Here is a 20853-nt window from a genome sequence, read left to right as displayed (position 1 = left end):
CATAAATAAATAAAATAATTTAGTATGAGTCTTAAGAAGTAGTGAAAATAGCAGATCCACAAGCTCACAACGCGGCGCGAAGCAGATCTTGTAGATTTGCTATTTTCACTAGGTTGGGCCCCGGGCAAAGGTTTTGAGCTAAAACGTTTGAGAACTAGTGATCTAGAGGATTGTTCTGAATTATCCTTGAGCAAGACCCGAAACCTCTTAACTGCTCCTGATGAGCAGGTTGTTGCCTTGCATGATTTCCTCCACCGTTAGCGTCAATGGATGAATGTAATGTACATTGTAAAGCGCTTTGAATAAAGATGCTATAGAGCAGCAGGCCGTTTACCATGTCCATGCATTCATATCACTACTAGTGAATAACTCTTACCAGCATGTGTAAAAGAAAAGAAAAAGACCAACTATAATTTTAACATTTATTCATATTTCACATGTCAAAGTTTTCATTGTTTGTTGCTTCATGAGCCAGTCTAGTTTCATTCTCATTACATTCTTTGTTTCCTTATTTGGTCATAACATGAATTCACATCGTCATCTTAAAGGGCCATTGCTCTACTGGGGCCGTGTGGACGTGAGTAATCCAACAACCAGCCTACGTCAGCATTAATCGGCGGACTTTCTTCTGAAGTGAGTTTTGGCTTAGATTTGACTAATGTCTGGATGACTAAGCAAAACCACTAGCCGCCTTCTAATCTATTATTATCTAATCTAATATTGCCAAAGTTAATTGACATGTACACAAAGCATACAGTAGAGTCAGACGAAGAGTTTCCATTGGTTTCTTCATGTGATGCTGAGAAGTCTTGTTGATTGACAGCTAGTCAGAATAGAAGCCCTTACTGTCCACTTGTCTGTCAGCCGGTCTCCGTCCTTCAGTTTGTTGCTATGGCTGACATACTTGTATGAGAATCCTGCCTGGGACTAGAAGATTGTCAGTTAAAATTCCATGTACATTACTGTATCTAGGTACTACTGTTGAGGGGCCTTTGAGCAAGGCAGCTAACCCTTCATTTTCCATTGGGTCAGACGGAATGTGCTTCCAATAGATTCACTCTGGATGAAGCTATGAATGTTATTCCCCAAATGCACTTGCTCTGGCACTTGCATTGCTCTGGTGAGAATGACATGACGTCTGTCTGTCCGTCCATCTAACCATGGTACTTCCTTGTGGATGGAGAAGTGAGGTATGTGCTATTGTACTCGAGATGTTGTGGTTTGGCTACAACTTGTGACCTTTTCTGCATGTCACCCCCCCCCCCCCCCCCCCCAACACCACCCCCAAAACCACCAACACACACTCATCCTTTCTTTTTATTTATGACCAGTTTCTAATAACTTCAAATACTATGGGACAAAGGTCAGTGGCGTTAAGACGGATGCAGCCTCTCAGCAAACGGTCAGAAACAGTCCGCACTCATAAGGTAATTGTTCTTAATTTCCTAATTACCTTGTGAGTGCAGACTGTTTCCTAAGACAGTTTCTAATAACACCATAACACATTGATGTGTTTCACACACTGCAGGTCTGCTCTACAGCAGAGATTTAAACCCCACTATATACTAGTAGACTACTACATACTGATACATAATACATTTTCTAACCACTAGATTTTCTAACTACACAAAGGCAGTTCAAAGTGTCTGTCTTTGTTTGTTTCTCTGTCTGAGGTCAATTTAAGAGATTCCGGCCTGTGACCACAAGTGGTAAGGGAAAGTAACTCTCCACCTATCTACTGTTGAGGTGCCCTTGAGCAAGGAATTCATCCATCTGATCAGTTTCTAGTGGGACAGAATTAGCATGCCTCCGGTAAACTCACCCTGGATGAAGTTTTGAATGTTCCCTAACTACACTTGTGATTTGCTCTGGCTAGAATGACAGGAAGTTCGATGTCTGTCTGTCTGCTGTCCATCCATCTAACCACAGTGACCAGGGACACACTCGTGGATGAAGAAGTGAGGAATGTGCCATTGTACTCGAGATGAGTGCTTGGGTACAACTTGTGAGTTTAGCTGCATGTCATCCCAAACCACACACAAGCATGCAGTTCTCATCCTGACTGGTTTCTTTCGTTTATGATTTGTTCGTTCTCTAATGCCACCATGTAACACATTGATATGTTTCATACAGGCTAATGCATGCTACAGTGCTTTAAACACTATATTCTAACTAGTGTAACTACTAACTAACTACTGCATTACATACAGTACTAGAGTACTACTACATGCTAGAGGTAGGCTACTACATAATAAAGGTTACTACATACAAATAAACTTGCCTTGCACCGTGCAAGGCAAGTGTATTTGTATCAAGGAGAAGATAAAGAAATCCGCACACTGTTTTTAAGCTCCAAAAAGGTACTTTTATTTACTGGCGCAACGTTTGAACCCTTTCAGGTCTTCATCAAGCAAATATTCCCAAATGTATTTGTATAACATTTTTCATACACAAAGGCAATTCAAGGTTGTTTTTTAAATATGGCATTAAAAGATGAAAGGTCTTTAAAAACATAATATAATCAATACAATACAGGAAAAAAGACGAGAATTACTACATTCAGAGGTGTAACCGTAGAACTGGGAACTTGAGAGTTTTATGCCTGTTTTATGGGGGAGAACTTGTCACATGAGAGAACTGGTCCTGTTTTGTTTTTTTTAAACTGGGCACTATTTTGGGGCAGATATTTTAGAGCCCATTTCTAATCCCTCATGGACAATGACGTGCAATGTTGGCATCAAATACAGGAATATGTACTTTTACATTTACAGCAGATCCATAATGGCTCCTTAAACACGTGTCAAGAAAACATGATAGATAGACGGACAGGTTTTGCACAATTTCTTAGTTAAAAATACATCTTTAGAAAAGAAAATATGCTTGATGTCATGTGATATATTTAGTTTATTATACATTACTAACTATACTTGTACATAGTACAAGTTTGGTTAGTAATTTATATAGTATAACAATTTTAGTTAGTAATGTATATAGTATTGTGTATAGTATTGTTAGAACCAAAGGAGTCATCAACAATATGTTTCTATGACTACTGCAAAACTGGGTCATTCACACATCCCAGAATTAAGTATCAACGCTTTCTTTAGGTAAATTGCTGCAAAAAGGTGCTTTAAGACTGTAGACAATGCACGATTCAGGTTTGTCCCATGCTCATACATGTCCAGTGAAATGTTTCATGTATTACTACTGCCCAATATACAGTAGAGTACGATATATATTGTTTTAACATTAAGTTAAATCGTGTGTGCGTGCGTATGTGCGTGTCCGCGTGCACACTTTGTGGGGCTAGTCAATCCTATTGGTAAAATTCAGTTTTCCGGCTGCTCAAATAATGAGCTCAGTGGGGAGCACTGTCTTGCTCATGGACACCTCGACACATTGCGGGGCCGGGAATCAAACTTGGGACCTTCTTTTTTCCCAGGCCAGGATTATTTGTTGGTTAATTGTGTAGGACAGTCAAATTTGACCTGATTTTCCCAGCAGGTCTCGCTGGTCTGGGTTTTACCATGGTGATTCAGAACACCCACTGCCTGACTGTTTTTAGACTTGACTTGCCCCAAAATAGAACAAAAACATGAAGTGGATATTCATCATGGTTCTCTACAGCAGTGGTTCTCAAAGTGGGGTCCGGATACACCCAGGGGTTCCAGATTGTCCCCAGCTAAATTAGTTAAGATCAGTTTAACTCTATTTTATACTTCAGCTATTTTGGAGAGATTTTAATACATCTTGAAAAACAAATGCTAATAGGGAGTTTCTCATTATAACAACTTCTTTTTTTTCATCACTTTGCCGGAAATGAATCCATAGAAATTAGAGGGTTGGAACTTGAGTTTATTTCCTGTTTCCATACTGTGTGCGTGTGTGTGTGTGTGCGCGTGTGTGTGTGTGTGTAAGAAGGGGTTGGCACTCTGGACCAAATATATGTCCACCTGGTTCCTCCCTTCTTAGTTCTGCTCCTTAAACAGACTGTCCACAGCACTGCCGTTTATCAGCGTAAGTATTAAACCTACTACTACGCTGCACTTTCTGTTCACTTTTCTGCTTCATGTCGGATTCTCTGCAATCACAGGAATACCATCCACTTTGACTCTGATCCTTGATACTCTTTACTATTGATTTATTGTAATGTTGCTGGTCTTGGATCTGGTCCTTGTACTATACTTACTCTTTGTTGTTTGTAGTGTTGCTGGTCTTGGATCTGGTCCTTGTACTCCTTACTGTTTGTTTGTGACGCTGCTGATCTACAGTAGGCTCTGATCCTCGTACTCATTGTTGGTTGATTGCAATGTTGCTGATGTAGGATCTGATGATCCTCATACTCCTTAAGGTTGATTGTGTTGCTGCTGGTCTAGGATCTGATCCTTGTATTCCTTAATGTTGGTTGAACGTATTGTTGATCATATTATGACCTGAACATTATTCTACTTTTGGACTCAGTCTAAGAATGAGATCAATTCAGTTGGTCCACTCAGTATTTTATGTTCAGATACTATTGTACAGCATGAGATAATAATTTCATTTGTGAAACCAAAACATCTAGTTTATAAGGGTTTTGTATACAATGTTGACCATCTTAGGTAGAAACAATTCCATGTAGAATAGTATATCCTGTCTGAACGGAGTTCACTGCAATGTGTCTCCAGAGTTCAGTTTCATCTCTGGTCACTCGTTCAGTGTACTATTAGATGTCTATTAATTGAAACCTACACATCTGCTGTCAAAAAGGTGTGTAGATTCAGGTTAATAGACATATCACAGTAGCCTAATTTATCCAACATCATTTAAGGTAGAGATTCAAAAATGTAATCAACAGGAAGTCTGAGCACTTATCTCTAGAACTGGAATATGTAATGGAGACTCCTATGTTGTTAATATGAACTGGAATATGTACTGGACACTCAATATGAACTTGAATATCGTCGCTGTCCGGCAGGAACCAGCTAACTCCATTTTGACGCTTTTGCATTTTTTTCCATAAATCAGGGCCATTGAACACCATTTACGTCTGTGTGTTGGTAAAAAAAAAATTGAATCAATGCAATTTGCTGACTCCAGGCTCCACCCCCTTTTGACCTCCAACCTCATTGTGAGCTTGCAGGTCCATTCAGCTGTTCTTATCATTGATGAACAAAACCTCTTAACTCCACTTTTTTTTCATTTCCTGAAAAATTTACATTTTGGAGTTAGCTGGTTTCTGCCGGACAGCAGAGATATACTGTATACTGGAGACTATTAGGTTGTCAATATGTACAGGAATATGTACTGGAGACTTTATTTGTAACACTTTTCCAAATCAATGTGCTTCACAATAAAAAAAATAATGCAATGCAAAAAATGAATGAAGAATTGTGGAATGTGTCCTGTTACCTTCTCTGAACACGATTCAAGTGCAATAGTTTATATTCATTTATTTGACTGATGTCCAAATTATTGTTTATATTGTATAGTAGTTTTCTTATATTTATATATTTGAGAACTTACTGTGTAAATATTATGATTGTGTGTTTCTTTCACAGTGATGTGAAGGTGTGTTAGGTCCCCTAACACATGACTATTTGTGATGTCTTGTGTTCTATATCCAGTCCTGTAGAGATGTGTGTGTCTGGCTGTGCACGCTGCGTTGGTCTCACTCTGGTGCCTCTGTCACTGATCTGCATGCTGGCCAACATCCTCCTCCTACTTCCTGGTCTGGACATCCACTTCCTGTTAAAGGGTCATGTGACCAGCCAGGCCACCTGGTCCACAGGGATCTGGGCATCTGGATTCCTGGTGTGTAATAATAGATACATACACACACACAGTGTGTGTGTGTGTGTGTGTGTGTGTGTGTGTGTGTGTGTGTGTGTGTGTGTGTGTGTGTGTGAGAGAGCGAGAGAGAATGAGTCACTTTTAAAGAAAATAAAAAAACACCTTTGGTGTGTGAATGCATCATCTCAGAATGCTGCAGTGCATGCGTTTTTTTGTGAGCGTGACTTGTGACGTGTGATGCATGTCAAGCCACTCATGAACAGTGTGTGTGTGTATGTGTGTTATTATCAGGTGCTGGTTGGGTCCAGAGCGTTTGTCTCCAGCAGCAAAACAAGAGGCTGTTGTGCTTTTAGAACTGAGGTCAGTACAGTACAATTATTACTACAGCTACAACTGCACTTTAACTACAACTATACAGTAACTGCAACTAAAGTACACCTACTGTATAAATACTGCAACAACTACACATATTACAACTATAATAGTACCAGTAACTACAACTAAACTACGCCTATAACTACAACTACACTGATAACTTGTCAGCAAGGAAGAAAGACAGACAATAAATGGATGGATGGATGGATGGATGGATGCATATATGGATAGATATAGATGGATAGATAGATCCATCCATCCATCCATCCATCCATCGACAGATAGATAGACAGATAGATATATAGATAGATAACTGTTGTGTTTGTATACTGACTGCGTTGTGCTGTGTGTAGATGTTGTGTGTGGTGTGTTATTCGTTTGTGTGTATGGCAGCAGCAGGGTTGTGTTGTGTAGTGAGTGGTACAGGTCTGGTCCAGGGACCGCTCTGTCTCTACAACTCCTCCAGCCACACCCCCACCTGGGGAACCCCACTCTCAGCTACACCCGATGGGTAAGAAAATACACAAAATACGCATGGTGTCAAAAGTTCTCAATTTATTTACTTCATAGTAAGTATCAATACCGCAATGTGGAAATACTCTTGTTGCAAGTAAAAGTCCGGTATTCAACATTTACTTGAGTAAAAGTACAAAAGCATAGGCATCGAGATATATTTAAAGTACCAAAAGTAAAAGCACTCATTACGTAGAAGTTTTCAAAATGTATAAAAATATTTTGAAAATAGCCGATCTACAAGCTCACAATGCGTCGCAAAGCAACGTGTTGTGAGCTCCAACAGCCAAAGTATAAAATAGGACTTAAGTGGTTAATGTGTGGATATAATCTAACTCTATAAAGTAAATAGTAACTAAAGTTTTCAAATTGTAGTAAAAGTACAATATTTGCCTCTGAGATGTAGTGGAGTAAATTATTTAATATTGGAAATACTCAAGTAAAGTAAAAGTAACAGTACTTGAGTACTTGTGCTTAGTTACTTTACACCTCTGCAAATACGTGTACATATCATCAACATAACACAACATCGCGCAACAACACAACAGTACACAGCACACAACAACACCGCAACAACACAACAGTACACAGCACACAACAACACCATGCAACGACACAATACCGCAACACACAACACGACAACACACAAAACAATACAACACAGAACAAAACAACACAACGATGCAGCACAAAAAAAAATAAAAACACAACACACATCACACATTTTGCGCAACAGTATTCTATTGGACAGAATTGTGAATGATCTTTTTTCAAAATGCATTCAATGAATTCTTACACAAATTCAACTACTAGCAAAAATGTTCTTTTCATATCTGTAAGGTGATTCCCATCTTAGTTGGAGACCTACATTATCCTAGTGTTTTCAGTTTCATTATCATCTATAAAATGTACATATTAATCAATAGTTCCAGTATTACAATGAAATTACATATTACTATATTACAATATTGGAATTGGTTTACATTACAGTACTTTTACATTAATATCTTCTAATTGCATTTATATGTAGGGTTCTTGGAGCATACTGTACAGGACCTATTCAGTATAATAATCTAAAGAGACAACAAGTGAATAACATACTGTACATCCTAACAATGACCGTAGCTAAATGACTAAATAACTAAACATTGACTTAAATCTCTCTCTCTCTCTCTCTCTCTCTCTCTCTCTCTCTCTCTCTCTCTCTCTCGCTCTCTCTCTCTCTCTCTCTCTCTCTCTCTCTGTGTAGAAACCGAGGTTATTTGTATAACCGTACGTTGTGGTCCAGTGTGTGTATGGAGCCCAGGGCGGTGGTTGAGTGGAACGTGGTGCTGTTCAGTGTGATGCTGCTGTGCAGCGCCCTGCAGACTGTACTGTGTGCTGTCAGCCTCCTCAACAGCCTGCTGGGGGCGCTGCTGGGACCTTGCTGCTGTAACAACAAGGTAGGTGTGTGTGTGTGTGTGTGTGTGTGTGTGTGTGTGTGTGTGTGTGTGTGTGTGTGTGTGTGTGTGTGTGTGTGACGAGTGTGACGAGTGTGTGTGTTTTTAAGTAAACATTACCATCTAATGATGATGATGATGATGAAGATGTTGGTCCACACCCATATCTCCATGACAAGATATCTCAGAAACAACTTGTTGCTAGATCTGGGCATGGTGTAATGAGCATCATGGCCTCTAGAGGCCAGTAGTGGCACTAACTGTGTGTGTGTGTGTGTGTGTGTGTGTGTGTGTGTGTGTGTGTGTGTGTGTGTGTGTGTGTGTGTGTGTGTGTGTGTGTGTGTGTGTGTGTGTGTGTGTGTGTGTGTGTGTGTGTGTGTGTGTGTGTGTGTGTGTGTGTGTGTGTGTGTGTGTGTGTGTGTGTGTGTGTGTGTGTGTTTTTGTGATGCAGGTCAGTCCAGCATGAGCCTGAATGAAACCACCATGACTAACCAGCATTCATACGGAAGATTAAAAAGATGCATATTATTACAACTATAATCTAACATGTGATGTAATAATGTAATGTAATGTAATGTAATGTAATATAATATATTGAATGTAGTTAATTCATCTATTTCCTTCAGAAAGCACTCTAAAGCACTTTAAACACAGCTGTTCTCAGGTCTGCTTTTGTCTTTATGTATTTATATCCATTGTTTGAATTGCTGTTAGATCTTCTGTCCATAAATAAAATGTGTTCACATACAATGTATAGTGCAATGTGTGTGTTTGTTTATCTGGCTCGTGTGTCCTGTCTTTATTTATTTCTGTCCATCCATCTATATATACTGTCTGCCTGTCTGTCTGTCTGTCTGTCTGTCCTTTATGTCCTCTCTCCTAGCACCTCTGCTGTCTCTCTCTTTCCAGAGGCTCATCATTCTTGCTCTCCCCCCATTCTCTCTCCATCTGCCTGGTTGACATATCTTGTTTACATCATCTCTCATCCTCTGCTTCCTGTCTCCCGTGGTGGTGAGACTAGAATAGTCCTGTCGGTATTTAGAACAGTTCTGTTTGAACAGGTGTTGTGACCCATTACATTCTGTTTGAATTTGGTTGCTGTTGCAGAAAGGTGAAAGAAAGCAACTTTGTGTTTGAGGATGTTCATTTAGTTACAGTCAGAGAGAGAGATATAAAAGAGATGGAGACAGATGCAGAGCCAATGGAAGGTCATTGGTGTTGTAAGTAGCGTGTGTGTGTGTTTGTGTTACTTGTCTTGTTGCCTCTGTCAGACTAATCTGAGTTCCCAGAAGTTTTCGCCAGCTCTCGCATACAAACGGGAGGAGCGAGGACCAACTGTCAGACCAACAACTTCAAACAAGACATTTCCGCTGTTTACACAACAGCTACTTAGTTACTATAGAGTGAGTGAGAGAGAGAGGGAGAGACAGAGAAAGGGATTTCATGTCCAACAACTTTTTTCCTCTCATGCTGATCCACTTCCTGTCAGGCGCTGGGAGGAAGACTCACGCAGAGAGAGAGAGAAACGGAGAGAGCGACAGATGGAGACAGATGAAGAGAGAGACAACTAGAAAAAGTCCTCCTCGGAGCACAGGTCTCCGCCCGGTCAGGTAGGTTATTGTGGGCCAGCAATGTTGATGGAATATGAAGAATGGGACGGATCCATCTTGTTCACATGACTATAGAGATAATGTGTACCAATTTGCGTGACGTTGGACAAAATCTATAATATATATATATTTTTTGTGCAAAAATCGGCCTCCTTGTGGCTCTATAATAGGGCAATGCCAAAAGGGTGACATTTGTTCCTCAACAGTGCGAATGTGCGTGCAAAGTTTCACCACAATCGGACACTTCATTCATGATTTGAGGATTTTGTTAAAAAACTAATTAAGATTTATTTTTGAGCTTTTATGCCTTTATGGATAGGAGAGTAGGCTGACAGGAAAATGGGGAGAGATATGCAGAAAAGGCTATCTTGATCAGGACTCGAACCCACAGCGCGCTGTTAGGCTGCATCAAGCTTAGGTGCTTGGACTGCTACGCCAATCATGATGGAAAATGATAAATCAAACAGATTTGTCTTGATTCAGGGGCGGCCATAGCTGAGTGGTTAGTGAGCCCGCCTAGGGAACCAGAGGCCCTGGTTGCCCCAGGTTCGATTCCAGGCTATCCCAGCATATGTGCCGATGATATGAAATTTGTCCCTGAGCAAGACTCTTAACCCCAATTGCTCACAGGTTCTCATTGGAAACAAGACCGCAAGGACTTTCATGAACGACCTGTTAAAAGGAATTATCCTTATCCTTATGATCACATGACTATAGAGATCTTTTTTTTTTTTACATAAGTCAGGTTTTTCCTTGGCCTCTATGAAGTGTGCATACACAGTTTTACGCAGATCGGTGCAGTTAGAGGTAAAACCGTGAATCGGCCTGTTATAGAGCTTATTTTTAAAGTGGCATTTCTTCCTCGGCCTAGTGGGAATGTGTGTGCAAATTGTCACGGAAAACGCATGCTGCGTTTATGATTTGCAGCATTTTGTTCAAAACTGAGCACTCCTGCAAACTTTGGAGGCCAATCTTAGCCAATCAGGATGGAATATGAAAAATCATAAAAGAGAGAGAGAGAGAGAGCGAGAGAGAGAGAGAATATCCATATTGTATATACCCTCCCCTAATGGTGTTTTTTTAATCATGATCAGAGAGAAGTGCTGATCCTGGAGATTATTTGCTCATTCAACCTGTAGTGTATATTCAACAAACTGATCTATAGGATCAGCCCTTTGTGGCACATGACAGACCTTGGTTACCTTATGTCTACATAAAAATAGTGTTAATATTTGATGGTAATTTGCTCCGGAGAGAACATTCCTCAGCTGTTGGAGGTGGTCACAGCAGAATTAGACTTAGATTAGATTAGATTAGAATTAGATTATTGAAAATATGGTTTGACTTAAATTAATTATCACTTAATCTGAAAAGAAAAAAATATATATAATGGTCTTTGGAAAACAAAAAATACTCCTGAACACACAAATTGAGATAAGGCTTGATAACATCATATTAGAAAGAGTCTATGACAATATGTTTTTAGGAGTCATAATAGATCATAAGTTTACCTGGAAACCACATATAAACTAGATCCGGTGCAAACTGGCAAGAAGTATTGGTGTCTTAACAAGACAGGTTCTTAACTTTAACTCACTGTATACTCTGTATTGCACCCTTATAACACCATATCTAACCTATTGTGTGGAGGTGTGGGGTAACACCTACCGAAGCAACCTTCAGCCAATAAGTATAATGCAGAAAAAAGCAATAAGAATAGTCAATAATGTCGGATATCATGATCATATACACACACACACTATTATTGAACTCGCATACATTAAAGTTTTTTGATTTAGTCGATTTTAAAACTGCACAAATAATTTATAAAGCAAGACATAAACTGCTTCCTGGCAACATACAAAAAAGGTTTAAGGATAGGGATGGTAAGTATGAGCTGAGAGGGAAACTAAACTTAAAACAACTAAGTTTTGTATTTCTGTTCGTGGTGTGAAGCTGTGGAATGGCTTGCCTGAGACTATTATGCAAAGTATAAATTTAATGCAATTAAAAAAAGGTTCAAACAGTTTATACTGGAAAAATACCGAATGGAATGATTGATGGATGTATTGACCAAATTGTGATCAAATGTAGGATTGATAGACTAAGGAACTAGTTATGTACATTATGGATTCATGTTTAGTTTTTTGTTTGTTTCTTCACATTCTTCTTTTTTGTTAAAATGTTACAAAATGTAATAAGGATAGGCATTAATAAGCTACAAGCTTCTGTATATATACCTTTTCAATCAGGTTAAAAGAAAAACGTATTCTTGTAATGTCTCACTGGAATAAAATCAGTATCGAAATAAACTAAACTACTTAATGTCCATAAACTTGCTGGTCTTGACACACACCCCTATATGTACTGGGGTGAAAGTCTTATGACCATATTTAATCACTCTAAATAATGTACAGTATATATGGTGGTGCCAACCCCATAGTGAATGAAGTTGTCAGCACTTGCAAATAAGTAACCTTTAATAACACACAGCATCAAGATGAAACTGATGTGTTTCAGCCTCCTCAGCATTTCTCAAGAGAGTGAGAGAGACTCCTCCTCTTGTCTCCTTCAGTCTGTTTGCTCAGATAGAGAAAAGCAACTCAACACAGCAGCCTTGCAGCATGACCTGACACACACCACATGGTGAGTACACATTCATTATTAGGACCAATTTACTTCTCACATAATAATATCACATAATTCTCGATTGTGCATGTTTATGTGTTTGTCTGCGCACACACTGCTTTGATAAATATTCTATAGTAGCTAATGAAAGACAAATCACTCACATGATTGATTAGATGGAAGTTATTAGTCCTGCCACTTCCCCTCAGAGGACTCATATCGTTGCTGTCGGGCAGGCAGCGTATCTCCTTATTTCAACCAAAAAAAAATGAACTAAATAATACTCTACTTCATCACACAAGAGTGTTTGCACAAAAGTAGTGAAATTAGCAGATCTACAAGCTCACAGCGTGTCACAATGCGACACGTGAACTTGTAGATTGGCTATTTTCACAATATATTTTTCTTATAATAAAAAAGTTACGGTTTTGGTCTTACAAGGTTTCCAGCCAACATCGACGTTATAGAGTCATGTCATGTGGAGTGATTCATATAGAATAATAGGGAGTAATTCATATAGAAATATGAATAATTAATATGTATTATCATATAGAATTCAGATGAGTCATATGGAGTCAGTCATATAAATACAAAACCGAAAACCAATATATTTAAATACTATTTATAAATACGACTCCTAGATAGTTTGCTGTGGACTCTCCCTAAAAAACACACCTGTGTTTATGATCTTATGCTGCTTGTAAACAACAGTACATCACAGTCTGGAATGTCTTGGTTTATTCTACGCAGTCTGTTCTCCAGCAGTTCCATTTGGAGCTCAGAACACCATTTTATGCCTAGAGAGAGAGAGAGAGAGAGAGAGAGAGAGAGAGAGAGAGAGAGAGAGAGAGAGAGAGAGAGAACCCTTTTTGGAAGTATTTCAGTTCCAGTTTTGTTAGCTCACTTATTTGTGTTCTCACTTTAGCACACGAACCAGTCCAAATTGTTCAATTGATTGCTATCAGAATATAGAGCTATTTAACAAAGGAATCACTTACTGCACCTTTAAAGGAGTAGTTCACCCAACAAATTACTTATTTTCTATCAATTACACACCCCATTAAGCCTTGAATTTATGGAGATTCTTTAGTTTTTGTCGCATTCCTAATCCAGTAATTTGATGACCGGTGGAGTCTCTGGTAAGACTACTGATATTGACCGATGACCCGTCATCAAATTATTGGCTCAGGAATGCGATATAAACAAAAAAAACCTCCATGAATTCAAGGCTTCATGGTGTGTGTAACTACTCCTGTAAGACGAGACCCTAACCCTAAACTTTACAGTAGTTCTATCGCATCCAATTTTGTCACTTTATTTGTATATTTTTATATATAAAAATTTATTTTAATATAATTATATTATATTAGTATTTTATTGTTATGTTAGCACAGTTGTGCTAACAGAACAGAACAGGTCCCACCAACATTTTGATGCTTGTACTTGTATAAGTGACAAATAAAACCATTTTAAGTTCAAGTTTATGAGATGTTATAGTGCAGGTGATACTGATCTGTGTGGCAGAGACTACACCACACTGTTGATTCCTGTGTGTGTGTGTGTGTGTGTGTGTGTGTGTGTGTGTGTGTGTGTGTGTGTGTGTGTGTGTGTGTGTGTGTGTGTGTGTGTGTGTGTGTTTTGTTGTGTGTGTGTGTGTGTGTGTGTGTGTGTGTGTGTGTGTGTGTGTGTGTGTGTGTGTGTGTGTGTGTGTGTGTGTGTGCGTGCGTGCGTGCGTGCGTGCGTGCGTGCGTGCGTGCGTGCGTGCGTGCGTGCGTGCGTGCGTGCGTGCGTGCGTGCGGGCGTGTCCATCCGTTTTACATAAGCGCTGGTGTAAAGATAGTGTGTGATAGAAACGTTTGATTGGTGGTGTTGCAAGTAGTTGCAAGTAGTTCCATGTTGCAAGGAGTTGCATGGCGAATCATTGGTATGGCTGTGGAGTGGGCTTAAAAGTACTCAGTACTTTACAGCCTTCCTAGAAATGTACTTGAGTAAAAGTAAAATATTTGTCTTGGAAATGTACTCAAGTAAGAGTAATAAGTATCAAGAAAAGTACAGATCCTCAGAATCTTTACTCAAGTACAGTACTCTAGTAGATTTACTCTGTTACTGTCCACCACTGCCTATTGACCGATGACCCGGTCATCAAATTATTGGCTCAGGAATGTGATATAAACAAAAAAACTCCACAAATTCAAGGCTTCATTGTGTGTGTAATTGATAGAAAATAAGTCTTTTTTTGGGTGAACTACTCCTGTAAGGCAAGACCCTAACCCTAAACTTTGCAGTATTTCTATCGCATCCAGTTTTGTCACTTTATTTGTATATTTTTATTTAAATATATAAATATATATTAATATCATTATATTATATTAGTATGTTATTGTTATGTTAGCACAGTTGTGCAGAACAGGTCCCACCAACATTTTGATGCTTGTACTTAAGTAAGTGACAAATAAAACCATTTTAAGTTCAAGTTTATGAGATGTTATAGTGCAGGAGATACTGATCTGTGTGGTAGAGAGTACACCGCACTGTTGATTCCTGTGCATGCACGTGCGTGTGTGCGTGTGCATGTACGCGTGCGTGCGTGCGTGCGTGCGTGCGTGCGTGCGTGCGTGCGTGCGTGCGTGCGTGCGTGCGTGCGTGCGTGCGTGCGTGCGTGCGTGCCAGAACCTGGCAACTCGGTGTTGCCAGGGAGAGAAATAAGCAAACAGCGTTAGCTCGTTCGGCATTAGCATTAGCTTCTCAGGAACTTTCAGTGCATGTTTTAGTATCATGAGACTCTACAATGAGTAGTAGTAGAGAAAAAAATAACTTTGCATCGGTTATAATAGACGAATTTCACTTAGGCACGCGCTCCCATTATGCCAACGGAGGGGGTCGAAAAAATGACGACACGGGACTCTCTGAAATAACTCAACGTCCCTTTCAAGGATGGTGAGTGATAAGCGACACATCAAAGATAACACTTAAAATGTCCGGATTTCTCCTTTAAACAGAGGTGGTGTTAATCAGGTGATGTTAAACAGAGGTGGTGTTAAACAGAGGTGGTGTTAAACAGGTGATGTTAAACAGAGGTGGTGTTAAACAGAGGTGGTGTTAAACAGAGGTGATGTTAAACAGAGGTGGTGTTAAACAGAGGTGGTGTTAAACAGAGGTGATGTTAAACAGAGGTGGTGTTAAACAGAGGTGGTGTTAAACAGAGGTGGTGTTAAACAGAGGTGATGTTAAACAGAGGTGGTGTTAAACAGAGGTGGTGTTAAACAGAGGTGATGTTAAACAGAGGTGATGTTAAACAGAGGTGGTGTTAAACAGAGGTGATGTTAAACAGAGGTGATGTTAAACAGGGGTGATGTTAAACAGAGGTGGTGTTAAACAGAGGTGGTGTTAAACAGAGGTGATGTTAAACAGAGGTGATGTTAAACAGGGGTGGGGTCAAATGGAGGTGATGTTAAAGGAGAGTGCCGGTCATTTTAGGTTGTATGTTTGATGTGTCGCTAATCACTCACCAACATACAAAGGAACGTTGAATATTTCCAGATCTGCCCCTGTTGTCCATTCTGCAGACCCCTTGCAGCGGCATAATGGGAGACGTGTGTAAGAGTGAAATTCGTCTATTTTAACAGATGCTAAGTTTTTGTCTTTTCTCCTACTACTCATCGTGGAGTCTCATGATACTCAAACATGCGCTGAATGTCCCGCATGAGCTACCGCTAATGCAGAACGACATGACGCTGGTTGCTTGTTTCTCTCACAAAATCTGGCACACGCCAGGTTCTGTGAGAGAAACAAGCAACCAGCGTCATGTCGTATGTTGGTGAGTGATTAGCGACACATCAAACATACAACCTAAAATGACCGCCCGGCACTCTCCTTTAAACGGAGGTGGTATTAAACAGAGGGGTGGTGTTAAACAGAGGTGGTGCTAAACATGTAAACAACTGGTGGTGAAAAAAGCACCTGTTGCAAAGATGATATTCATGTACTGTATGTAAAGGTAAAATAAAAGTTATCCTATGCATTACTTTATTACTATATTTAGTTTATTGAACTTTATGATAAATTTCCTTAGAATTTATGTACCATAAAACATATGGTCTGACCTATATGCCCACCATTTTTCAAAGGGAGAGGGTCAATAATAATAGATAACCAAGTAGTAGACAAAGTATAAGTAGAATGCCTCAATTGGTTTTATGAATATTTTTTGAAAAGTGTGTTTTGGCATGGGGTTATAAATGGAGTGATAACACAAAGAAGGTTACCACCACTAGAATGCATAATTTTCTACATTACATTACATTACAGTCATTTAGCAGACGCTTTTATCCAAAGCGACTTACAATAAGTGCATTCAACATAGGTAGGGAACGAAACTACTAATCACCAGAAGCAATAAGTGCATTCTCTTCTAAAACAAGCAACCAAGAGTATACCTAGCGCTAAAGTAAAAGTGCAATATATCAGCTCTACTTTCATAAACAGAAATAGGAAAATCAAATGAGCAAGAGCTAAAACAAATAAGTGTATCGAATAAACAAGATCTTTACAAGAGTTCGTACAACTAGTTAACAAAATGTTGGTAACAATTTAGCAAATGATATTGGGGAGCAGAGAAATGGGACTGGAACTTTGAAAATTGGAGATACCATGCAGAACAATCTCCACTCCATTTTCATTAGGAGTGTAGAGGAAAAATAAATCATTGACATTGTGAAAAAATGGAAAAACAAAAAGTCCAAAGACTGGATGGGTATTGACATGACATTAGTAAAAGATATCATACAATGTATTGTGAAACCACTGACTTTCATATGTAATCAACCCTTCCAAACAGGTATATATACCCCAATAGCATGAAAACAGCTAAAGTTATTCCAATTTTTAAAAATGGAGATTATTACACTTATTTGCAGACCCATTTCCCTGCTTCCGCAGTTTTCAAGAATCCTAGAAAATGTTTTTGTGCACCGACTAGATAATTTTATTGAGAAATATAACCTCTTGTGTGAACAGCAGTATGGCTTGAGAGAAAATCGGTCCACCTCAATGGCAGTGTTGAATCTTACAGATTTCCACTGCCACTGACAACAAGGAATTCACAGCAGGTGTGTTTATTGATCTTAAGAAAGCTTTCGACACAATTGACCATGAACTATTACTTATGAAATTGGAACATTATGGTATTAGAGGGGTAGCACATTCCTGGTTAAAAAGCTACCTTGTAGATAGACACCAATAGGCTATGTACAAATCAATAATGATAAATCAAATATGCAGATAGTAAAATGCGGAGTTCCACAAGGATCTGTTTTGGGTCCCAAACTCTTCATTTGATTTATTAATGATATTTGTAATGTGTCTAACCTTCTGAATTATGTTCTGTTCGCGGATGACACAAATTTATTCTGCCAGGGGAAAAATCTGGAAGAGCTTCTGAAGACGATGGAAAGGGAACTAAACATACTAAAAACCTGGTTTGATATGAACAAATTATCCTTAAATTTAAGTAAAACAGAACTTATGATATTTGGAAAAAAAAAAATCGAAAATGAAGTCACATTGAGGATTAATGATATTACAATAGAAAGAGTTTATGAATATAAATTTCTTGGTGTGTTAATTGATCATAAATTAAGTTGGAAATCTCATATAAATCATGTCAAAAGGAAAATGTCAAAAACCATTGCTATTTTATATAGATCAAAATAAATGTTAAACCAAAACTCATTATACTTACTGTATTGTTGCCTTATAGTTCCTTACATGACATACTGTGTGGAGGTATGGGGAAACACTTACAAAAACAACGTTAAACCAATTTTTATTCTACAGAAAAGAGTAATTAAGAGAACTGAGTACCGTGAGCCTACCAACGCCCTATTCATAAATGTACACACATTAAAATGTTGGGATATGGTTGATCTCCAAACCCTGTTAATTATGTTCAAAGCTTACAATAACTTACTTCCAGACTGTCTTCAGAAGCTGTTCGAGACCAAAGACACCCAATATGAACTTAGAAACACTGTTATGTTTGAAACAACATGGGCAAGAACCAATACTAAACAACACTGTGTATCAGTGAAAGAGGTAAGTTTGTGGAGCTGTTGCGATAATGAATTAAGGAGGTGTAGATCGATCTAGTCTTTAAAAAAATGTTTTAAAAAAATACTATAAACAAGTATAAAGAGGTAGTGTGATCATGTATTATTTTGATTGTTATATAATGATATAGTATAATAATGAAAATAAAACAAAAATTAAAACAAAAAGTACAAAAATAAATACAAAAAGAAAGTAAAAATAACAAATCATGTATTCACATGTATAACCATATATGTGAACATGCATTGTATTATGAAGCCAAAACCTTTGTCCTGTTTTTTTCTGTATTCTTTTTTTCTTCTCCTTTTAATTTGACTTTTTTGAGAATTAAATAGTTTTTCTTTAATTGTCATGGATGTATTTTATGTTGAAAGGGTAGGCAAAATAAGCTATGTAGCTTCAGCCTATACCTTTTTTTGGTCACAACAACTATGTGATGTATTATTGCTGTTGTTGTTTTAAGAGAATGGAGCATATTGTTTTGCATAGTGTACAAATGACCAAAAATAAAAACCTGCAAAGTGAACAACAAGTAGGCAAGGCGAAGAGGAAGGGTAGTGTTTCCTGAAGAGGTGGGTTTTCAGCCTGCGGCGAAAGATGGGCAGTGACTCTGCTGTCCTGACATCAGTGGGGAGTTCATTCCACGTCAGACATGTATTTATATTGGATACTTTGTTAAATTAAAATTGTGGGTTTTCAACCAAAATCGTACACAGAACAGTATTTAATGGCTATAAAATAGAACAGCACTTCTATCAGGCATATTATGACAAGCTTCCCTTCATAATGTGGGAGCATTGTTGACACGCAGCCCCACTGGCCAATGAGGCGTCTACCTATTCATGTTTATGAGTGTAACTGCTGTATTTTCTCTCTTCGTAGGCATGGATCAGCTAAACAATACCCACCTCCCTGCTCCAACTAACCAATCAGACTTCAGCAGCGTGTTCACTCGCCAGGTCCTGCCGGCTCTCTATTTGTTGATCTGTGTGTTGGGCGTGTCCCTGAATGGTCTGGCAGCATGGATCTTCTTCCGTGTCCCCAGTGACTCTGGCCTGGTAGTGTACCTGAAGAACATGGTGGTGGCTGACCTCCTCATGCTCTCCACCTACCCCTTCCGGGTGGCTGGCGATCTGGACTTGGGTGCTGAGAGCTGGCGCCTCCGTGTGGTGGTGTGTCGCTACACGGCTGTGTTGTTCTACTCCTCCATGTACGTTAGCATCGTCTTCATGGGCCTCATTAGCCTGGAGCGCTACGTCAAGATCGTACGGCACTCCACCTCCACCTCCGCCTCCTCGCTGTGTCGTTGCACCTCCCTGCCGCACCTGTTGCAGAGTGTGGGTGCAGCCAAGGTCCTGTCGCTCCTCACTTGGTCTCTGCTGCTGCTGTGTGTTCTGCCCAACGTGGTTCTGACCAGCAAGCCTGCGGACCGGGAGACCTCCAAGCACTGCGTAAAGCTGAAGACCCCACTGGGGGTGCAGTGGCACCGGATCTCCGCTCTGTTCAGCGTGGCCTTGTTCTGGGCGACCCTGCTGCTCCTGGGGTTCTGCTATGCCTCCATCGCTTGCCGGGTGTACCGCTCCTATCGACGCGTCCAGAGAGACGGGGTCGACGCCTGCCGCAAGTCCAACCGCAGCATCTTCAGCCTCCTGGCCGTGTTCTTCGTCTGCTTTGTGCCGTACCACGTCTGCCGTGTGCCGTACACGCTTAGCCAGATGCCCGGCGCCAGCTTCAGCCCTGGCAGCCGCTTCCTGTTGTTTCAGCTGAAGGAGGGAACGCTCTTCTTGTCCGCGCTCAACGTGTGCCTGGACCCTGTAATCTACTTCCTTATGTGTCGCACCTTCAGGGAGTCTCTGCTCAGGAAACTGTCTGGCAGAGTGAGGAGAGGACACTCGCTCACCACTGCACAGAGTCTCAGTCATATTTAGCAGAGAAGAGGAGAGGAGAGGAGAGGAGAGGAGAGGAGAGGAGAGGAGAGGAGAGGAGAGGAGAGGAGAGGAGAGGGGAAGGATGAAAGAGGAAATAAAATGAGAAGAGAAGGACATTGTTTCAGTTCTGTTCTGACAGATGACAGGTTTTTCACTTCTCTTTTAGACAGAACAGGAAGGGGGGGTTAGAGGTCAGTACGTGACAAAGCACACTTCACTGACATTGCGATTTCTGAGGACTGCACGTGCACTCTGGAACCAGAACTGGAAAATGTGAAAGCACACCCCTCTCAAGTACACCTCTCTCTCTCTCTCTCTCTCTCTCTCTCTCACACACACACACACACACACACACACACACACACACACACACACACACACACACACTCACACTCACACTCACACTCACACTCACACTCACACTCACCCACACTCACACACACACACACACACACACACACACACACACACACACTGAAG

At 39.9% G+C, this 20853-nt stretch overlaps 2 protein-coding genes across 2 annotated transcripts; both read left to right on the top strand.

Moving 5' to 3' along the window:
• The first annotated feature begins 3993 nt into the window (after nt 1-3993).
• Nucleotides 3994-8764, top strand: LOC308085318 (transmembrane 4 L6 family member 1). The gene is made up of 6 exons (XM_080428404.1): nt 3994-4017; nt 5607-5793; nt 6064-6132; nt 6501-6658; nt 7910-8102; nt 8551-8764. Exons 2-6 carry the CDS (start codon nt 5617-5619, stop codon nt 8563-8565), a joined length of 612 nt encoding a protein of 203 aa, XP_080284530.1. The 5' UTR covers nt 3994-4017; nt 5607-5616; the 3' UTR covers nt 8566-8764.
• Nucleotides 8765-9663: 899 nt separating this feature from the next.
• LOC308085315 (P2Y purinoceptor 14) lies at nt 9664-20475 on the top strand. The gene is made up of 3 exons (XM_080428401.1): nt 9664-9709; nt 12285-12355; nt 19328-20475. The coding sequence occupies exon 3, from the start codon at nt 19330-19332 to the stop codon at nt 20371-20373; it is 1044 nt and encodes a 347-aa protein (XP_080284527.1). The 5' UTR covers nt 9664-9709; nt 12285-12355; nt 19328-19329; the 3' UTR covers nt 20374-20475.
• The last annotated feature ends 378 nt before the right edge of the window (nt 20476-20853 follow it).

Source organism: Gymnoscopelus braueri (assembly GCF_963280865.1).
Source record: "Gymnoscopelus braueri genome assembly, chromosome: 5".
Taxonomy (NCBI): domain Eukaryota; kingdom Metazoa; phylum Chordata; class Actinopteri; order Myctophiformes; family Myctophidae; genus Gymnoscopelus; species Gymnoscopelus braueri.
Note: the sequence above shows the minus strand (reverse complement) of the source record. Positions and strands in the feature narration are given on the sequence as shown.

What these genes read in the sequence shown, in the direction of transcription:
- LOC308085315 (XM_080428401.1), top strand. Translation starts at nt 19,330, where the DNA reads ATGGATCAGCTAAACAATACCCACCTCCCTGCTCCAACTAACCAATCA.
- LOC308085318 (XM_080428404.1), top strand. Translation starts at nt 5,617, where the DNA reads ATGTGTGTGTCTGGCTGTGCACGCTGCGTTGGTCTCACTCTGGTGCCT. An exon ending in GTTGTGCTTTTAGAACTGAG is followed by an intron (nt 6,133 to 6,500) that starts GTCAGTACAGTA and finishes TGCTGTGTGTAG; the next exon opens with ATGTTGTGTGTGGTGTGTTA. An exon ending in CTCTCAGCTACACCCGATGG is followed by an intron (nt 6,659 to 7,909) that starts GTAAGAAAATAC and finishes CTCTCTGTGTAG; the next exon opens with AAACCGAGGTTATTTGTATA.